At 42.5% G+C, this 21908-nt stretch overlaps 1 protein-coding gene across 3 annotated transcripts in view; it reads left to right on the top strand.

Annotated features, from left to right (window-relative positions):
• Positions 1-1976: 1976 nt before the first annotated feature.
• The window catches only part of AUTS2 (activator of transcription and developmental regulator AUTS2), a 1150881-nt gene continuing 1130949 nt past the window's right edge, over positions 1977-21908 (top strand). For all 3 annotated transcript variants that reach the window (XM_045819369.1, XM_045819367.1, XM_045819368.1), the window contains exon 1: positions 1977-3481. In XM_045819369.1, coding sequence (XP_045675325.1) covers positions 3173-3481 — 309 coding nt within the window. In that variant the 5' untranslated portion in view covers positions 1977-3172. The remainder of the gene's footprint in view (positions 3482-21908) is intronic.

Here is a 21908-nt window from a genome sequence, read left to right as displayed (position 1 = left end):
GGTGGGGCCTGCTGCAGACAATTATCTTAGAAGGCACTTTTGGAAGGTGCACTGTGTTCCTAATAAATTGAATCAGATCCCATGTATCAGTCACCATTTCTCAATAAATCACACAGTCTACTAGAAAAGATCTCATCTTTTGAGGCCAGTGGTAGGTAGACCTGGGAGGGCACTTTTTGAATATTTAATTTAAACTCTTACATTTACAGATGAGAAAACTAGTCATTTGAGTCTTATCTAAGGTCAATGGTTTGTTCCCTGGACAGGCAGAATGCTTAAGTCTTCTTCATAGTTCAGTGGTTGCTCCTCTTTGTCCTTCTACCATGGCTCTCACCACCCTCCCCTCCCTCCCCTACCACGTTTTCATAAAGATCCAGATCTGGGATCTAGAATGGGGATGCTGAAGAGTGTGACTTTAGGGCATGAACAACCATTAAATTGTTGCCAGTAAGTGCAAGGTGAGCGAGGCTTGCCTGGTAGAATATAAGATCCAAGAAGAAGGACCTTTTTCGTTTTATGTATTATTGTCTTCCCAGTACCCTGAACTGTGATTGGTACATAGTAGGCCCTAAGTGTTAAACGAAAAGATGAATGAATGAATGAATGAATGAGTCTTGGGTATGCCAAGTCAATATATACAAGGTCTGGTATGTGCCTAGCCCATTGCGAGCAATTAACAAATGTCAGATCATTCTCCCTTTCTTCCTCCCCAAGTGTATATTACTGAGGTAAGAGGTGATGTGTCAAGTTATTCAAGTCCTTGGATAGAAAGTGAGACTGGTATCTAACCGGCTGGTGAGAAGGGGCTGTTGGCATCTCTCTGATCTTAATAAATACATTTCAGTGCCCCGAAAGAGACACAAATATTTTACCCAGAAAGGCTAGTCGCTTTTCTTGTTCGATTCTGGACAGCAGTAAACTTTTAAGTACAACTTAAAAAGTTTATGTAAGCATCAGCAACGTTGCGACTAGAGGAGGGGCAGTGACAGGAAAAGCCAGAAAGACTCTCTCCTCACCCAAGTTATAGGTAGCCCGCTGCGGTGGGGACTGCCTTTTGCAGGTCCGGGCTCCCCCAGCCCCGCCCCCTGCCCGCGGAGGCTGCAGACGTTCAAGTTCGACTCGGAGCTTCAAGCCGCCTGCTCCCAAGCCGCCTGCACGTCCATCAGCCACCCGAATGAAGGCGAGGAGGGTCCAGAGGTCATTAGGGTGCGGAGCCACTCGATCACACGTGGTGTTACCGCGTGGGAAAAAGTTTCCAACTCTGTCCGTGGGGTCTCCCAGTGCCCCCCAGTGGAATAGAGGCCTGCGCGTTGGCATCCGTTCCCTTGTGGGTCGCCTCCAATCGCGACCCCCTCCCTGGGAAACCCTCTTGTGTCCCTCCTTCCTCTGCTGCGCAGGTCACCCAAGAAGAGTACTTTGCAGGCTCTCCCGACACGGCAGCGGGGGGCGCCTCCGGAGGGCCTAGGGTAGGGAGCTGGGTCGAGAGACAAGTGTCCCGAAGAGGGTGAGGGGGGGGCGCGGAGCTCGGAGTAGACAGGGGACAGTAGTCCCCACATTTCCCCAGTGCGACTGGCAGGATCGTTTCACGGCTTACACACCCTCGCGCACCAACTCTGCGGGACCACAGCCGATTCCGCACGGGTGGTCCCTTCCTCAACCCCCACCACACCCTCGCTGCCCACTCCCAACACCCCCCTCCCAACATTGCGCAGGCCCGGCCGCCCCAGCGCGCATGCCCTGGGCTCGCGAACGCGGCCAGCCCCCAGCCTTTTGCTTTCTACACACTCTACAACTGGGGAGGGGGCGGGGGAGGAGGGAGCCCGGTCCGCCACGTGACCAGCCAGTCGGGACCGCGGGGGCGGGAGCGCGCGCCGAGCGAGGCGCGGGGAGGGCGGGTGCGCGTGCGCGGGCTTGGGCTGAGGCGGGCGGCGGCAGTGGGCCGGCCGCGGAGGGGGAGGAGCGGGAGCTGAGTGAGGCGGACGGGCGGAGGATGGGGCCGTGCCCGGGCTCCCGCTGCAGCCGCCCGGAGGTACGCCGTGCACCCTCCGGCTCGGGGCTTTCTCGGCAGCGGCGGCAGCGTTAGCGGCGGTGACGGTGAGACCGGCGTTCCCAACGCTTCCTGGCCGTGCTTCTTCCTCGGGCTGGGCGAAGCAAAGAGGCAGCGGCGGCGGCAGGAGGCGGTGGCGGCGGCACACCAGTGTCTCTCCCGCTGGAGATTTCTTTCAGCTTTTCTCGTCGACGGACTCACACCCTCTTTTTTGAGGAAGGGTGACCTCTTCTCTGGGACTGGAAAAAATATTCTTTTGAGGAGGGGGGTGGGTGGCAGCATCAGGATCTGCTTCTTCTTTTTTTTAAGCCCCCCCTCTTCCCCCCTCCAAGACCAAAAAGCAAACCCCACAACTGCTCCAGCATCCTCCTTCCCTTCCTCCACCTCCCTTCTCCACCTCTCCCAGTTTCGCCCTCTCCTTTCCTAATTATTTCATTATTATGCTTCCCACTCTGGGGGGTCTCATCCCTCTCAGGTCGCTCGGAAGCCTCCCCTGGATGCATTTCTTAAAAATTTGGGAGCCTGGGAGTGAGTTTCCTCCGAGGCGTGTGTGAGAGGCGGCGGGGGTGTTTTCCTGTGTGAGGGGCGGGTGAAGTTCATTGCCCCCACTTTCCCGCGACCTTTTCGACCCGATTTTGACTCGGGGGGTAGGCGTTTTCGGGGGCCAGGGGCGCGGCAGAGAATGGCCGCGGGGAGGGCTCCCCGGAGCCTCCCAGTCTCTTGATCAAAGCATTCCGCTATTCTGATTTATTGCCTGCTTGGTGAGTTATTTTTTTTTTTTTCTTTCCTCTAAAGGAGACCTGTGTGTTCAGCCATTACTTTGCTCGGCGCCGCTCACAGGAATCTCCGACCCTCGGTGCCGTGGGCAGCCCAGCACTTGGGCTTCTCGCCTCTCGCCCTAGCTCCCGTCCCTCCTCCCTCTCTCCGCCCCTTCCCCCTTTTCTTTCTCCTCTCTTTCTTCCCCTCTCTCCCTTCTTTCGGCCGCCGTCTCCCCCGCGCCCTCCTCGGGGCGGAGGGAAGCCGAGAACGGGGGAGGGAGGGGTTGGTGTCAATTTTTTTGTGTGGCCGCGGCTGGAGCCGGTGGCGGGCAGGCGGCGAGCGGGGAGACCCCGGCGCGGCAGAGCCATGGATGGCCCGACGCGGGGCCATGGACTCCGCAAAAAGCGGCGGTCGCGGTCGCAGCGAGACCGGGAGAGGCGCTCCCGGGGCGGGCTGGGGGCTAGCGCGGCCGGCGGCGGCGGCGCCGGCCGGACCCGGGCGCCCTCGCTCGCCTCCTCGTCGGGCTCCGACAAGGAAGACAATGGGAAGCCCCCGTCCTCCGCCCCGTCCCGGCCCAGACCCCCGCGGAGGAAGCGGAGAGAGTCCACCTCGGCCGAAGAGGACATCATTGATGGATTTGCCATGACCAGCTTTGTCACTTTTGAAGCGCTGGAGGTAAGGGGGACCCCCTCCCCCTGGTTTTCTTTATGCACGACCCCACTCGGTTGCACCCAGCTCTGCTGCTTCCCCCACTGCGCTCTGGCCGGTCTGTCTGTCTGTCTTGGCTGAGGTCTTATTGTTGGGGGGGGTGGGGGGAGCTGGGGGCGCGGGCAAGACGGTCAGCAGGAGGGAATCGCAAAGCCATGCCTGGTCTCCTGGTTTCCTCGTTCTCGCTCGCCTTTCCCCTGCTCCCCCTCCCTGCGCCCCCTTCACAGCAGATGGGCATATAGAAAGGGGTTCAGGCATTACAACAATGCGCCCCCCTCCACGGATAGCTCTGTCCCTACTCTTCCTCCTCTCCCTCCCAATCATGGCTTCTTGGCTGGTGGAAGTCTCTTTGCTAGGTTTGGGGCGCCTGTGGACGGTTTTTCTACAGAGCCATATGTCCGTGTGTGTGTTTCTGTATAGTATATACCTTTCCTGGTGTCCTCGGGACTGGAGACTAATGGGGTTTTGTGGTTTTCTGACCCCCTCCCTGCCTTTTTTTTTTTTTCCTGGTGAAGCTGGGAAGGGGGCGTTTTCTCCTGGTTGGGAGAAAGGAGGGAGGAGGGGAGAGCAGAGAGGAAAGGATGGAATATCTTTCTGTATTCCGTAAGAGGCTGTATTACAGAAAGGGTTAATTATAATATCTTTGTGTATATGTGTGTGTGTGTGTGTGTGCACATGTGTGTGTGTACATGAGCAATTTGGTTAAAGGATAGAGAAAAGGTGCACCAGGGAGGACTGGTGGGAGGAAAGAATAAAATCCTGGCTGGTATCTGAAGGGCTTGTCACCCAATTGTACCCCTTCCTTTCCTTTTTTTGTGTTTTCTTTTCTCTTTTTCTTTCTGATTATCTTTGTGTGTGTATATATAAGTCTTTATTCCTTGGGCACCTGCAGTGTTGTTTTACAAATGCACGTTTTCCTGCCCTCTAACCAGCTCCTGAGGAAGGGGGGTGGGTAGGTCCAGGGGATGCGGGGAAAGTGTCTACCTGGAAAGATCAAATTTGGTGTTGGCATGGGTCATTGGTTTTTATAAATATAACCCCTTTTTTTCTCCCCCCACCTTCCTTTCACACTCCCAACACACACACACACACACACACACACACACACACACACACACAGAATTTGCGATTCTGCAGAGTTGGTCCGTCGTTTCTTAAGCACAAAACCAAGATAGTTGGTTTCTAGCCTTTCATGCACCTGATATGGTGGTTAGGGGTACCTGAAGGAAACTTTTCCCTCTCCCTGTGATTTTCTGCTCTTTTGGTATTGTTTGAGATGATCAAATAAAAGCTTTGTTAATAACAGCTTAAATCTCACATGCAGTAATGGTACAGGTTTAGATTGTTGGTTCTGTGTGTGTGTTTGAGTGTCAGGTTTAAATATTTTTTAAAAAAGGGAGCCAATTTCCCATTTGAACTGCTTTTTGGTTGGGCTGCTGGTGGTGATGGTGGTAGTGGGTGGTTGCTAGTAGTTGGGGAGGAAGGGAGGGTGGTTGGTGGTATTGGTGACTATAGATTTTGATGTTAGTGATTGAATCAATTACCCTTTGGTTCTAGAATTGGTACTTACTGGTTAAAATGGATCTTACACAATCATTTTGAGTTGAAGCTCACCACTTATTAGGATAATTCTGTGGCTTCAACTTTGCCAAGGTGGGGAGGGTACTGTACTGTGTAACCTCTTTCTGTCTCTCTCTTAATTTAAAATAGGAATTGAAATAGCAGCATGCATACTAATAGAAAATGCTGCCTAGAATTTGGTTCGCCATTGCTATCTGTAGTAGATTAGGATGGTGCTTGCAAAATCTGGTTACAAGTGGTTCTGCTTTTTGTATGGTTACCCTGAGCTGCCCCGTGGCCCCTCTCTCAGTAAGCAAGAGGGGCCTGCAGATTCCCATGAACATTTCTGAAGGCCAAGTGGAGATAGATATAACTTACGCAGTTGTTTTTGATCATTTTTACTTTTCATAAATAAATATTTATCTGGGCTTATGATATGTATATCTATCTGTTTGGCATTTGAGAGAAAATACACCCTTCTAGTTTCTTTTAGGCTTAAAAAACTTAATTTTTAAAGAAAACCAAGTTGAAGTGTACTGTTAACACCATTTCTGTTCTTGCTGTGATTTTTTTCTCCTACTTTTCTAGATGCAAAACCCAGGTTATTTTGGTTAGTTGAATACTAACAACCTTTATATCTAAATATCATTTACATATCTGTGTGTGGGTCTAAAAAGTCTAACTTTAAAAAAGTTTTCATAAAACTTCATAGAAAAATTTAAACATACACAAAAGTAGAGAGAACAGTTTGATAAACCCCAGTGGACCTAACACCAAGGTCAGCAACTACCAGCTCATGTCTCATCTTGTTTCATGTGTGTCCCACTTATCTACTCCCCCTCCCAGATGTGATATGAGAAATATTTCTGTATGTATCTCTAAATGGTAATGACTTAAAAAAACCCCTAAGCCCCATAGTACCATTATCACACCCAGATAAACAACAGTTCCCTAATACTATCAAATATCCTATCAGTGTTTATCTTTAAAAGACCCAGCTTTTGTAGGAAAGCTGTAAATAAACTTTACAGACTGAAAACACAGTGGGGAATAAAAACCCTCATGTATGTCTGGTTCTGTGAACAAAGGTAGATCTGTTTGCTGCAGATTTGTGTCCATGCTGGATGGTCAAACATATGTGTGTAGTGGTCATGAAGATAAAACTTATGTATTACTCATTTTGGGAGATTTACTCAACTGTCACCATACAATGTGAGGGCTTATTAGGAAACAGGCAACTGAACGGTGAACTTGAATAGAAATGTATGCGACAGGAATGCTTTGAAATGTTAAAAATTATTATAGATAGTAAGAGTGCCCTAAATACATACTATTTTTGTGCCTTAGGTTTAGAAATGAAAACAATTGTCACCACATAACATTGTGGCTGCTGTGCTACTCTGATGATGTGATAAGAAACCAGACATGTTGGCTTGTAAGCTAAGCTTGTTCCTTATGCCAGTTCAGAGCAGTAGCGGGCAAACCGTGGAGAAGCATACTTGGGATGTTACATACTTCGGATGTTAACGGACACATCGATTTTGACTTCTAAAAAAGAGGCTGCTAACTAATAATGAAAAGTGCTGATATAAAGTGTTCCGGTCCAACTATGATTTGGTAAATGCTGGAGCAAAAGAAAGAACCTTGCCTAATGAAAGCCAGCCTTTTTATGTTGATTGTTTTTTCACTGTTGGATATTTATTTAAGATGAGGAAAGCTTTGGTAGTAGTTTAAAAGCCCACACTTTATAGGCAGTGAAACTGGCTGAGGTAGTTTCATATTCTGCAGGGACACTTGTCTTGAGTAATTGTGCCCTGCAGTTCAAGTATGTGATTGTGAAGAGTCTCATGATAGAAGATAATAGGGTAGGTGAGGAGGCTAAAGTTGAACGTGGTGTTATTTTCATTAGGCATTTGAGAAAGAGTTACCATTTGGATATGATATTGTTTATGTGGGTATTCTTTGAATAATAGGAGAGTGAATATTCCCAGATGGCATGTCTCATTTAAAAAAAAGTGGCTTCTAGCAAATTGAATGGAAGTGTTGGGGTACTAGTACTGTCAGTGTACCCTGATGTGCCAGATAATACTGCCTTTCTGTTATTTGGGCTTCTTTATTTGTAGTCTTGATTAGTAAGCCCTGTGAGTACTGCAGCTGAAAATTTGACTTTGCACATACATCTATTATTTTTCCCCTCACTCCTCTATTGTGCACTGTTTTTAGAACAGCCTCCTTTTGTACCTCTGACCAAGGGAAGCAAAGATGAAATTGGGGGAATTAGCAGACAGGAGGCCAATTGGAGTTTTGCAGGCATGTGAAAATTAAGGAAGACTCATTTCTGGTGGGTACAGGATCAAACCAAGACTTTCATGTGGTCTTTATTTCCTAGTTTGGTTTCAGGGCTTACACTGAAACACTACTCCTTGCTAGCATAAATAGGCTGTTCAGAATTTGTACTTATGGTATGCCATGTTAATAGGCTCTAATAATTTATTATGGTCAAATCTCTCTTATTCAGTTGTTTAAAAAAGCAGCATTAATCATGTTCCTTGTATCAGTCAGCAAATATTTATGGAGTGCTTGATATGTGTAAGGCACTAGAAAGAGTACAGAGAAACCTAAAGTATATGTAGCATCTTGAAGAAGTGTGCAGTTTATTTGATAAATTAAGTCCTGCACCTACAAATAATTTTGAAATAGGTGCTGGAATGCCTAATACCAGGTAAGTGTACTGGGCTTTCAGAGAATGGGGTAATGAGTGTCATTGCCTGAAGTATTTGAGAAGGCTTCCTGGAGAAGATGGGGCCTAAAAGGTTGAAGTGATTTGAATAGATAAAGAATGCAGAGTGGAAAGAACATTCTAAGAAGAGGGAATAGTGAAGGAGGCACAGAAAAAAAGGAGAAAACGCTATTTGATTAAGGCTTGGGGCAGGGAAGGGCTGGTAGAAATGAGTACAAAATTAGGTAAAAAGGTCTTGTTAGGGAGTCAGGAGAACAGTGGAGAAACATGGTCCAGGCTTGGCTGTCCTGACTATTTTAGTGACCTTGGGAAGTTACTCTAAAAGTATCATTTTCTTAATCCATTAGTTGAGAGGTTTAGATTAGTTTCAGAGCAAAGGTGCTCACGCTAGGTGGGAGCATAGCTCTGCCAGATGTTTATGGGTTGTGTGTTCCAGACCGAAAAAAATGTGATCTGCCCTCAAATAGTTTCGGAACTCGACAGGCTAAGCAAAATTAAAGGGTGACTTGTTCTGCCAGAATTAAGTCTTTTTTTATATGAATGTGAGTTTTGAATATCAGAGAAAGCCATGCGATGTGTCTTATTTCCTAAATTTATTTGACCACAGGGTACTTTTATTCTTGGCATTGGAATCCATAATCCAGTATGAGAGATGCCAGGAAAGATCTCAAAGGTCCCTTCCAGGAGCTTGGTGATCCCTGAATTTAGGGTTAGTGGGTCCAGGATAGATGACTTGGAAAACCAGGCACAGAAGTCTGAAGTTGGAGTGGAAGCTGCTGCTTAAGTGGGAGTGGCAAGGGTAGTACAAGGTGTAAATAATGATGATTAGTTCGTTTCTCTTCCTGTTCTCTTTTCCTGCCTGGTGTCAGCCCTTTCATTGATTGTTAGCAACCCCACCATGAGGTAATAATTGGTCAGTGATTTTCATTAATAACTCTTTCAGTGTGATAACACCCAATTCTCATGCCACCGAGCTGCCTCTAGCCAATAAATATCTTGTATTCTTGGTCCCTTCTAGTTTCCTGTATTGCTGCTTTTTAGCAAGCTAGGGAAGAAGGTTGGATGAGAAAGGAGGTTGACACTAATGTTAGAATAAAGCTTTCAAAGTATCTACCTTTTGCTTACTTATGTATGAAGTGCTAGTTCAAGAAAGGTCAATCTTTCTGCTATCAGTCAGCCAGAGAGAGCTGTGGAGATATGTTTTATTTTTGCATTCTTCACTTTTTATTTTGGGAAGTTTGGGATGGGACTGCAGGGTAAATGGGTCAGTTCCAGCATTTCACTTCTGAAAGTGTGCATAGCTTTAGGATCTGTGAAGTGGTAAGAAAGTTTACAGAAAAGGAAGAGTGTGAATAATGGGTTGGTTATGAATTTACATATTTTACTGTGTGTACTGAATTTCAGTATTTTGCTGTATAAGACAGAGATCACATCAGGATTATTTATGTGAGATGAGGTGGAAGATTGTGATGTGATGATTCCATGCAGCTTGTGTTAGCTGTTGAGATTAAGTACTTCAGCTCTTTTTTTGGAAGTAGCATATAAATGAAGCAGTAAACTGAAAAAATGAATCACAGAGTTAGTGATGAGCTTTTCATCCTTTTGGAGAGTGTTGTTCTCTAGCTTTCACAGTTGAAAAAGGGTTAAAAATAGAGCATTCAACACAATTCAAGGAACATTGAGGGTGATATAAAAAGATCCTGAGACTCTATACACCAGTTCTATATACTGTCAGAAATAAGTAGTGATTAGTTTGAGAGAATGTTAGAATTAGAAATAAGGTCCCTAAGCTGAAAAAATAATAGTTGAGGGCAGCAGTTAAGGAATAATTTAGGTCTCAATGGCTACAAGATTTGGGAGTCTTTTGGACAGAAGGTCTGGAGTACCTCTTGAAGGAAGGGTGTTGTGTGTGTGTCCGTGTTCAGGGAGGGTGGAGGTTGGTGGGTTAGGTGGCTTTACATTATATTTTATTTTACCCAATGCTGTTTATAGAGTCTGGTACACTAAATGTAGCCTAACTTAGTGAAAGTGCCTCATGCTATTTTTTTTTTCTCTTCAAGAAACACCCATTTTTCACTTTCAGGATTAAACCCAATATTCTATAGATACAGGGAAAAGATTGGTAATGAGATAACTGCTGTTCATTTGATAAAGTTCTGGAAAAAATCAGGGAGATTTAAAAACTGAGTAGGAAGAGCAAGATAGGAATTAGTTTGGTGGAACCCAAGATAGGAGAAGATCAAAAACAATTTAGGGACACTGTTAGCTGAGTCAGAACTGTTTTCTTAAAATCTGTACCTGTTCCTAGATGAATACTGAGTTTTTTTCTCCTGTAGAAGAGGGGCATAGAATTTAAGGCTGGTGAGACCCTAAGTTTGTCTTCCTCCTAACAATCTTAGCTGTGATCTTCCTTCATTTCTTCTCACAAGCCTGGAGAGTACCTGGAGGGTATGTAGTCACTAGGTATCATTGTAAGGTCCAAAGAATAGGTCCTCCTTATGCTTTTTGTAACTGAGGAGCGGAGGAGTGGGTTTCACATAGTCTGGCTTCCTTTGCTTGCTTAGGAAGACACTAGGCCAAGTACATGTTTCTGTGTCTCAGTCCTCTTCAGGTCTCTGATTCCATCTTTTGCAAGGGGACCGACCTGTGTCTTGAAATGCTGTGTACTGTTGCTGTCTTTGCAGGTGTTTATTTCATGTATTAGTGTCAGTGGCAGTCTCATCACAGAATCCAGAAGATTCCCTACTCACCTACTGCCTGCCTCCTTCCTTCCCTCCCTCCCAACTGTCCTCCCTTCTTTCCCACTCTTCCTTTATTGAGATACAGCTATCAAAATGATTAATGAAGTTACTAAAAGGTAATGGATTTAGGAAATTGTGAATGAAATGTGGAAACTTACAAATTTCAAACTTCCATTGTTTGAACTTTGATAGTCTGAGGGAGGGAGGAACTCTGATGTTAGAGCATTACTTGCTGCAGTTTTCTGGGCTGTTAAAATGCACCATTCTGATTTCTCATTTTTATCTGAACCTCTAGTTAGGGTTTGCCTGACAAATGCCACAAATTACCAAATTACATACAAATATTTTTTATTTTATTGTCATTTTGGCTTGCTGTTATACCTCAAGGTGCCATACCTCCTTGGTACCTTCAGAGACATGGAAAAGCCAAGTGTGGTAAAATGGAGTCATAAGAGGAGAGGGGCAAGCCTCCAGTTTTTAAGTAATGGAAAATGGCTAATGTAGGTTGGGATTCAATTTTGGCAGAAAGCCTTCAAATTGCAGGTACTGTGTGATTGCTATTAACTGAGGCATTTTGAAATGACCTGGTCTCAATTCAGAAGCACAGCCTGTGAAGACAAATGTGACTCTTGGTTACTGTGGCTGATATTTGATACTTCCAGACTAGCAACATTCTGAATCTGGGACAGGATTTAAGTCAATGCCAAGGTCAAGTCGTGATGGTTCCTGAGGGATGTTGTTTTCCTTGTCCCCACACCTACTCAGCGCTGCGGCACACCAGCCTACCAACCTCATTTAAGGTTTCTGCAAAGTTTCTGATGGCACTGATATTTTAGAACTTGAAAAGAGGCATTAAAAGAGTCCATTATTTGCAATGATCCCTTAAAGGTTATACTGAAGTAGATTTTTGTTGTTGTTGTTTGCTAGAGTCTCTGTTTAGCTATACTTAGTGGCTAAGGGTTATTCAGTGAATAGTTTTCCATAGTTAAAAACTAAGTAAGAAAAACTTATGGAAGAATGAGTATGTAGATGAAACAATAGTTGAACATTATTGTATCACTTGTTTTTCAGCCACATACTAGAAATTCCAGTGTTCCACCCCATTCTCTCTGTACATGTTCAGTTGGCAGAAATAACGAAGGTACTGGATTGTGCTGTTCTAAAATGATTTTATGTGATTCAAGTGAAATTATACTGCCACTGGGACAAAAGGGGAAACAAGCATTTGTTACTGTTTTGCTGTTATTTGTTATTGTTACTGCATTGCTGTGTAGTGCCGTTTTCTCCTTTCCCATTTCTTACCAGGTAATCAGTCTGATCACTTGCAAAAATTACAGTTTTGAGCTTAACTGCAGAACATCTTTAGGAGGTGTTTCTTAAACTTAGGACCTCAACTTTCAGAGCAGTCCTTTGATCCATTTTACTTCAGCTATTGTTGGCTTTAATGATGTAGTTCCACAATACCTCTTATTTTACAGATAAAAACACAGCTCAGAAGGGTTAATTGACCCTGGGAGTAAGAAACTCTCACTGTTAGCCAATGAAACTAGGAGACTGTCTGCTTGTCCTTAGTACTAGGATTTCCAAGGACTGGAAATGTTGGAAGGAGTTTTTTTTTTTTTTTTTTTTTTAAGAAAAATAATACTGGAAATGAGAATGAGCACCCATAATTGTAAAATTCTAATTTTTCTAAGGATTTTAACAACCCAATCCCATCTCACTTTCCAGAATGAGGATGTGGGGTGATGCTATGAGGATTTCTCATCTTTGAATGTACCTTGGAAAGATAAAATAACGATTTGGATATAAAGTGACCTTAATGTGGTTTATTTAAAATTTTAACATAATTTTTTTGAATAAAGTATATTCTTTAGCCTGGCAATTCAGAGAAACTTCGAGCAACTTAACAAGTTTGGTAGCAGAACATTTGAAACAAGTGAACTTTGGAGTATGGTGGAATTGAAGACTCAACTAAACTTTTCTTCTGAAGAAAGACTCAAAACCATTAAATCCACATGATGTGTTGGCTAAGCCATCTAGCCCTCCTTATTGCCGAACCAGGAAATTTATAACAACTGTTTGTCATGTGTATATATTTATAGTCAATCATATAATGAAAAGAAGTTTTCATGAGATTGTAATAACATATCAAGATGGATATAATTAAAATAGAAGCAGATTGACACCCTGAGTTAAATGCAAACCATAAAACATGGTACCTGAGCATTGTGCTTTACATATTTGCTGCAGGGGGCAGTCAGCCAAATATGCAAATACAGACATTGATGAATTTCCCTGGGTGTGTATGTGGTTACAGAGAACCCAACTATTTTATTAATCTTTTATCAAGCATTGTTTAGATTTGCAGTAGCAATGGGATGTATTAATTTGGCAGACCAGATAGCTTAGGACTAGAGAGGAGGAAATAATAAAGGGAAGACATGATTGATATACTCTCCTATAAATAACACATGCGACTGACAAAAGGGCTGAGTAATCTTTAGATCTGTGCTTGATGCCTTTAATGGAGTTGTTAAACCAGGATGTTTAAGTTGAACTTCAATCAGAGAGGCTGTCTTCCATTTAAAATGCAGGCTTATTTCTAGTTACACCCTGGACTGGTATGTTGACAAAATTGGTGTAAATTGAATTTTTGTAAACTGGACCAAATGCACAAGGAGACTCTTAACTGTGAAAAATGGGCCTCCCCCTACCCCCCATGAGGTATAGTACTCTTCCCCTCTGCAGGGGAGTTGGGATTTTGGTGGAGTGGATCTATTTAGATGGACATTGCTTTTCCTGAAACACTTTCTGCACGTATTTCATGTGCTCCTGGAAGACAGTGAGTGTGAGATTTGCATTTTCTGTTCAGGTTTCCTACCTCACTTGTCTGTGCTTCTAGGAATAATTGGTGGTGATTTGAATAAGTTTGCATCATTCAGATTTCAGAGGTTGGTTTTCAAGTGTGTGCTAAGGTGGACTTTCGGCTATGAATATGGAACATGATTTCCATATCTGTTCCATGGGGGAGTTCAGGCATGTCATAACCACTTCAGAGTCATGATTGTAAAGAGGCACCCTAACTATAATTTTTCTATATGACAGTTCAGTTTTAAAATTGTAAAGGTGCCAAATGCAGGGCTGTATTGTTATTAGGGAAGTTGGTGACATCTGTTATATCTTGTTAACCAGGGGAGGAAAATGCTTTAATCAAAACATCTAATTATGTCCTCTCAACTGATGAAAGATCCTTTGCTAAATTTTTGGAATTGGCTTTAATGGAAGAAGCTGGCCTCTATAGGAGCTGTGAAGTAAATTTACTCTTTTTATTTGAAAAATACTGATAACTGTGGTGACATAAGGATGTTGTAATTTTGTCAGATTGCTCTTAAGCTGTATATGGAAATAGATATTTTCAGAAGTTGTCTAAACCAGCATAAAGTTTTTGTTTGCGTCCTCCCTCTCCCCCGACAGCATATGAGCCCCAGAGGGAGTTTGTGTTTCCAGATGTGAGCCTAGGAGGATGTATGGTGGCTAAGAGCCACCTGGGGAGAGAGCAAATGATAATTACAGGTGAGAGGCAGGGGGATAATTCTGCCTGTGTGCTGGGAGGTGTGATTTCACACGTGAATGTTGGAACCTGCTGTGTTAGTTAGACAGTTGTGTTGTTTTAAAATTAGTTTTGCTAGTCAAATATAGAAATGGACCAGATTGTTTCAGGTCACCTTCAGTTGAAGGACTGTAACTGTTTAAAAAATTGAAGTATAATGTGATTACAGAAATATTCCCTGTGTTTTAAAAAAAGTAGTTGCATAAGATACCTGAAAGTATCAAAAACTGTGTTTAACTCAGCATATCTACACAGCTTCTAGCTCCCTTGATCACTTTATAAAATTTAATATTTTGGCAGTGTGGCTTTCTACTTTGAATCATTCAGGCTTCAAAACCTATCCAGCAAAGCCATCCTTTTACCTATATTTTAAACCCAGAATTAACTTTTTCTGCTGAAACTCTGTTTCCAGAATCACAGATGATGATGATGATAAAATTCATTGATAGTTTTTATGCTGGGGTATGGAGTGGGTCAGAGAAATGCTTTATTTCTTAGCTTTCAGAGTATTTTATTTTTATAAAATGCCTTTTCCCATAGATTGAGGTCTTGGGGGCCAGCCTAGCGGAGTTTTTAAAGTGTTGACCATAACACTGTGTACTCTGTTTTATTTGGGATCTGGTGGGAAGTTTAGGTACTGTTATATGTTCTGTGATGGTTTATTGTGTGTCTGTTATATGCTCTTGGTCTGCTGTATGCTCTGTACTGGCATTTTGTGTGACTTGAGAGAATGACTGGAACCTTAGGAAAGCTGGAGGTTTCCCGCCCCCGCCAGTATTTCTAATGTATTGTTTTATTTTCCTCTCTTCTCTACCTTTAGACTCTGTGTTCTCCTTGTGTATATATTTTTTGTAGGATATTTGAGGCTCTCAGAATTGTTGCTTCCTTTGCTCAGTAATCCATGCATAGTAGGTACTCAATCAGTGCTTATTTAGAGTTGACCTATTTCCAAAAAAATTCCAGGAAAAGACATTTTTGAAAAGGGAGCTACTGTTTACTGAGTACTTACTCTGTGCCAGGCATTGTCCTTGGAATTTTGTATTCATTAGAGCTATCCCATGGAAAAAAACAAACAAATGATATCCCTGTTTTACAGTTTAAGACACTGAAACTCAGGTCAACTTGCCCAAGGTCAGCTAGTACTAGAGAGGCAGGAAGTGCAGCAGTTTCTGCCTGACCTGAAAGCTTGTGCTGGTTACCCCTTTCCACTCTCCTTTTTAATATAGATTCATTTTGTGAGAGTCCCATGTGGGTCTCTGGTAGACCACATGTGTTCTTGTTGCTGCTGAAAATTCTCTTGGTTACAAAGGATTTTTTAGGTATAATGATAGGCTTTAGGGAGGGAAAAGTACCTCATCATCTTTTGGGAAGTTCTTTATTTTCTTTTTAAAAGTTGGAGTTTAGAGTAGGTGGCTGCCACTCCTACAGCACATCTGTAACTTCTTTATTGTTAGTTTTTCTTTTTCTCTGTTTCTGTCACTGCTTTTCCCTGTATAAAAATCTGACCTTTTCTCAGGTCACATTGCTCAGGTAGATTTTAAGCCTTTGTCAAAGACAAGGGTTCAGGCTCCTAATACTGAGGGTTACTGTTTGCCAGTTCCTGTACTAAACCCTTTCACATATATAGTAATCTCAATGATATTTTTGGAACAGAAGTGTAAAATGGAGAAGGGACTGGCACCCTCTCAACAGGTCACTGTGGGTACAGTCTTATTTTCTAATATCGATTCCTCTGTTTGAATTGTCTTGTCTCCTTTTGAATTATTCTAGCAAGTGGCATTTCTCATAGCAATCTACTCCACATAAAACAGACCTTTTTGCTAGTTTTTGGTTTTGTTTTTTAACTAATAGATTCATTATTCTTCCTAGGGAAAGACCATACTAAATAGTTGTTTGCCGTCCTTGATATTTATGTTTTGAAGGTACCTTTTGACAAATGGTGCATTTTTTCTCTGTTATTGTTTCCTTTTATTATTCTAAGCACATTTGCAAGTTGTCGTGTCCCCCCCCCCCACCCCTTTCTCCACTCCCCCTGTAGAGGTTTGTTTATGCTACAAAGAGTATGCTAATAAATGTGACTGTTAGATTTGTTTCTTATGGAAATCCAGGTGTGATTAGAGTACTATACATCTTGAGAAGCCCCTTCCTCATCTCTTCTGGGCCAAGGTGGGCCTCCATGGAGTTCATCCTCTAGTACTTCAGGGTTCACAGCTGGCTGATGACCATCCCTTGAGGAGTAGTATCTTACACACACACACACACAGAATGAATGAATATGAGTACCTCACTGGGCCTGAAATTTCAAAAGGTTTCTGGGTGAATATGAAGACCAGTCTAATTAAATACTTCTCTGAAAAGTCTTTTTCGTTTTGAAGAGACAAAGCAATTTTTCTTAGAATCATCATGCTCTGAGACCTGTCTTGCTCCTCTCCCGCCAATTACTTCAAGGAGCACGGTTATCCTTTTACTTATCCAAAAGGGGAATATAGTAGATTTCAGTTTTTACCCGAGTTTGTGATCGTAGAGCAGACCCTAGTCAAAGCATGTCCTTTGAAATTTAACTATTACTAAAAAAATCTAATGTAATAAGAACCACACCTTTAAGTCCAGGGTTTTAAAGGGAGCTCTTATACCTGAATTTTATATATTTGTAAAATGTGAGTTCTGTATTACCTCCAGGGCCTGTCTCAGATTGTAAATACTTAGGTAGGAATTGCATATTTTTAAGTTTCTTTATGTTATTCCTTACCCCTCAGAGGTTTGTAATAACCCTGCTGTGATGTTTTTGATTAAGGAAACAGTGTGAAGACGACTGGTAGAGATGGGTGTCACTTTCACTTCAGGGCAGTGGCTGCCCTCTGTTTACTGTTTACAGATGAAAGTTTCTTTAACATTCTTGTTGTAGATTGTATATTTCTACATCTGCTGCCCATATTTCATCAGTACTCTTACCAATTTAGTATGGTGTGCTGGGATTAAGGACAGAGAAATATGTATGCTCAGGCTGATTAGGAAATTGCATTGTTGAAACATAGCCCATATGGTCATTGTAAAATGGTTAGTACTACATATAATTGCCTTCCCGATGATGTGCTTTGTCATTACTTCCATCTTCCAAGAGGCACTCCTGTAGGATGCTGACAGCAAAGCATCGTTAGAAAACATATGGACATGAAAAAGCATTAAATTGTCTATAGTTTAAGGATTTGATTATAGTGTTAGAAGATGGGTCACCGTGCTTTCAATCGATAACTTTTGCTTAGTTCAGCACTGCTAGACTGGATGATAAAGATTTGCAAAAGTCCTATTGTTTGCTGAGTATGTTTCATATTTTCCCTGCAGTTCCGAGGAACTTTTAGCTGTGTATAAGACCTCTTCACAATATTGTAGCCAGTAGGCTACTCAGGGATGTTTCTTTTAACTCTGTGTGCCTTGTGCTGAGTTCTTCTCTAGGGTTTTCCCTCACTCTGTTTTCCTAAATGTAAGCCCAAAGCAAGCTAAGCCAGGTCATTTAGATGTAAAAAGAGAGAGTAAGTATTGAAGTCAGGAAGCCACCAGTTGACTACCATATTGCCTAAATTTATATACTTTATTGTATAAGCTATGTCTCCACATGGGTCCTGAATCCACCATCCTTCTTCCTTACCCTCTTACATGTGGTGAAATTTTTTTCAGCCTAGAGCCTCTGTGGTAGGTCCCAGAGGCCCAGGGACCATGCATGTGACAGAATATGGAAAGAAACACCCTTCCATCTGCCTCATTGAGTTGGATTTTTTTTTTCCTTATTCAGACATGCCTACTGTTTGGTTGTAGGGATACAGCAGTTCTGGGACATTGTATGCTTTGAATTTTCAGGGAACTTCATGCAGCTGCCAGTGAATAGTAAGTGGAATTACAGAATAGAAAGTCATTCATCAAATTTAATGTTTCTCTTTGGAGTCTAACAGAAATAACAGGGAGTTGAAGACTTTCTGAGCATGAAATGACTTTGGAAGTCATTTGGGCAGTGATTTGGGGACACCTCAGGGACACTGAGTCAGCTGAGGTGAGACCGTGGCCTCATTCAACCAGATCACCACCTTTACCTGTTTTATATATTAGGGTAAGATTCTCTTTGGGAAGAAAAAGGTATCTGGATTCTTTTTTTTTTTTTTTGCATTGAAGAAATATTTATGAATTGCTTTTATGTGCCAGACAGGTGCTGTTCTAGGCAGAGGGTATGCAGTAGTGGATAAGAGAAATACATATCTGCTCTAATGGAGTTTATATTCTAACAGCGGTGGGGGGCATAGTGCAAATCATAAACAAATGCATAATATGTTGGGTGGTGACGGGTTTTCGAAAGCAGGCTACAGATATATGGTAGTGGGAATCTAATATATATGTATATGTGCAATTTTATTTTATTTTTGTTTTCTGTTTTGCAAGTTTATTAGATCATCTTGATATAAAATCCTGACAGCATTGTGAGATGTCGCTCTCTTCTTTAGCATATGTGCCGTTTTATAGTGGTTCTTTTAGGTGAGGCCTCTCTGAGGAGGTGATGTTTGAGCACAAACCTGAAGGAAGTGAGGAATCAAGAAAAGTGGTTAGTTGTGGAATTGTGCTCCTGAAACCTGTATAATTTTGTTACCCAGTGTCACCCCAATAAATTCAGTAAAAAGGAGAAAAAAGAGGGGGCATGAAGAAATGTAGTTAGCCAGGGGCAGAGCCTTCAAGGAAGGGAAGAGAGTGTGAAGGTTTTGAGGAAGGAGTGGTGTGGTGTGTAACTAGGAGGCCATGGTGAATAGAACAGAGCAATCCAGTGAGGAGGAGAGGGGAAGAGATGAGGAAGAGCCTATAAAATTTTGACTTTGAAGCTCCAGTGATTTGAGAAATTAAAAAACAGCTGAACTCAATTGCCCAAAACCCTGACTTCCAAACTGCAAAAGTGTGTGAATTTCTCCAAGATCACCCAGCTGGTATTAAAACAAGACTTGATGTAGGACTTACATCTTATATTCTTTTATGAGAGCTTCCCATTGCATCTCACTACCACCATCCCAGGCTTTAGGAGACAGCAGCTTTGTGTCTCCTCTCTTGTTTATGGGTATGATTCTCCCAAAAGACATGCTTCAAGAATATACAAAATCCCAGTGCTCAGTAACTACAAATTGGGAACTAGCTCTGTTCCTCAGTGCCATAGTCCACCACCATTTGGATAATAATTTTAATGACAAACACAACAATGGTAATAATGGTTATCAAGGACTCATTGCATGCAATAGTCATTGTACCCCAGAGCATTATCACATTTTGCCTTCACAACAACCTTGTGAAGTAGGTAACATTATTATTCTCATTTTAGAGATGAGGAAACTGATGTGTAGGGAAATTAAATAATTTTCTTGTGGCCATGTAGCTGGGAAGTTGTTGAGCCAGGATTTGAACCCAGACTGTCTGATTTCAGGGCCTGCACTGCCTCCTTTATGAAGAGAAAGGGGATGAGCTGGTGTCTGGATAAACTTTCATTGGGATATACTCTCCCCACCCCCATTTTAAGATGGTTCTAGAACTGAGCCTTGGGAGTAATATTGTGATAACCCAGTTTTGTGTCTGCAAATGTTTGATTATATAAAGGTTTTCACATATAGTCTGGCTAAGCCCTGGTAACTCTGCTGATTTTAGGTGGATTGCTGGTTAAGCAGATACCTTTTGGTCTTTCCTAACTAATTTTGGAGCATTTTTCATGAACTTCGCTGCTAAGTGTTATTACAGAATTCGGGCCATTGTTTTCAAGTCAGTAGCCCTAATTTAGTTGATCTTGATTACCCTCTCCCCCATGAATTAAAAGCCCCAGACACCACCAGTGCCTATACTCCTTAGGAACATGGAGTCATCTTTTTAATACTTGTGCTTTTAAGGGCCAGTATATGATGAGCTTGCTTTAAAGTATATGTGTGTAAAAAATTTGTGTATATGTGTATGTAGTACTATGAAATGTTTTGTAAATATGGAATAATATAAAACATAACATTACCAACACCCATGGGCCCACCATCAGCTTTAACTATACTTTTTTTTAAAGCTGTGAGTTACTTTTAGTATGTACTGTCTGAAGAGGAAGCCAGTCAACTGTAAGCTTTAGAGTGGGGGGATTCTCAAACTGCACAACAGAATCCCCTGGGGAGCTTTAAAGAAGTCCCCCACCCATGAGAGGAAGCCCCTACCCATCATTTTCAAAGCTCCCCAGGGGATTCTGTTATGCAGCCAGGGTACAGAGACCTTCTGCCTGGAGGAAGGTGTGTCAGTTTTTCTTTAGATGCCCAGTACGAAGCCATATATATAATTTAGTGAGCTGTACTCCTAGCCATTATTTTTCATTTCCTGGGGCGCTCCTCTCCTGATGCCATGTCTTCCTCCACCATGACCAAGAAAAACTGGGAATACTTTTACCCTGTTTTTTGTATAAGGCATCTTGGAGACTAGAAATGAGACGTTAGAAAGGGAACTTAGAAATTCAGAAGTGTTGGGAGCTATTCTCGGGATGGTGTTTGGGATGAGCTGAAAGTTATTATAAAATTGTTTTAGAAGTCAGTGGGGACATGGGGTCTTATTTTGAAAATCTGGAGTTGGATGTACCTTTACTGGAAAGTTCTGAACTGTTAAATGGCAGTTGATGGCCTTTTTGCTAGAGCCACAGCTTTATCAGTAGGATGTGGGTTGAGATGTATAGTAAGATGTGCCCTGATCACCAGAATGGCCAGTTCTCTGTGGGTATATCTGAGGACATGACATCTTTCAGAGGTATTACCAACTCTCAATTATTCAGAGATTAATTATCTCCTGTGGGTCTTACCTCCCTGGGGCACCCACACTCTTTCTACCTAGTTGTCCATTCTGTAAATGGTTCCTGAGTTTCTTCTGTGTGCCAGGCACTGTTCTGGGCATGGGTGTAAACAGAACTCCTGGCTTCAAGGACATTGGTGGGGCAGGAGGGTTGTTACATTCTGGTGTCACATTGTTCTTTGATGAGAAAAGGGGGTGAAACTGTAATCCTACCCTAGAAAAGCTCTAGGGGAACCATTTGGCAGGTAGGAAGCTTTTTTTTTTTTCCTAATTTGATTTAAATTAATTTAATTACAAATGCTTTCATGAATATAGTCAAGAGAGGCTAAATGCTGGGACATCACAGTTTGCAGGGATTTTTGGAATCAGTTAAATTTTATTTTATTAGTTATCAGCTTAACATGAGAATGAAATAGATGTACAGCTTAAGGTTCAAGTTTAGGGAAGATGCTGAGGCAATAATGATACTTGATTCTCTTTCTGTTTCTAGTGGAATCCTCTAATCTACCCGTGTGCTCATAAATTTGAGGGAAAGGAAGGCAGAGGGGGAAGTTTATTTCTAGGGCTCTCCACTGGGCCAGGCTGTCAGGTTACTTTCACTGGGAAGACTTAATCAGAAGTGAAGCTTAAATCTGTCACAGTCTTCCACAGCAGTCAGGGAATTGGGCACTGATGAATACCATTGAATCCTCGAATAGAAGGAATGCATTAGAGAAAATGTTTGGAGTCAGTCAATAAAATGGATTGTGGAGAGAAAATGGAAAGTTTGAGGGGGAAAATACTGAAAAAGAAGTCTTAAAGCTTTTAGGCTAAGTGGAGGAAGAAAACAGTGGTTAATAGGGTTTCCTTGCTGGGTGATCATCAGAGTGGTTCACCAAAGAGGAAAAATAAATTCCATCATGTAAAAAAATTCTT

This window comes from Phyllostomus hastatus, unplaced genomic scaffold, assembly GCF_019186645.2.
Source record: "Phyllostomus hastatus isolate PE091 unplaced genomic scaffold, TTU_PhHast_1.1 phas_scaffold_385, whole genome shotgun sequence".
Taxonomy (NCBI): domain Eukaryota; kingdom Metazoa; phylum Chordata; class Mammalia; order Chiroptera; family Phyllostomidae; genus Phyllostomus; species Phyllostomus hastatus.
Note: the sequence above shows the minus strand (reverse complement) of the source record. Positions and strands in the feature narration are given on the sequence as shown.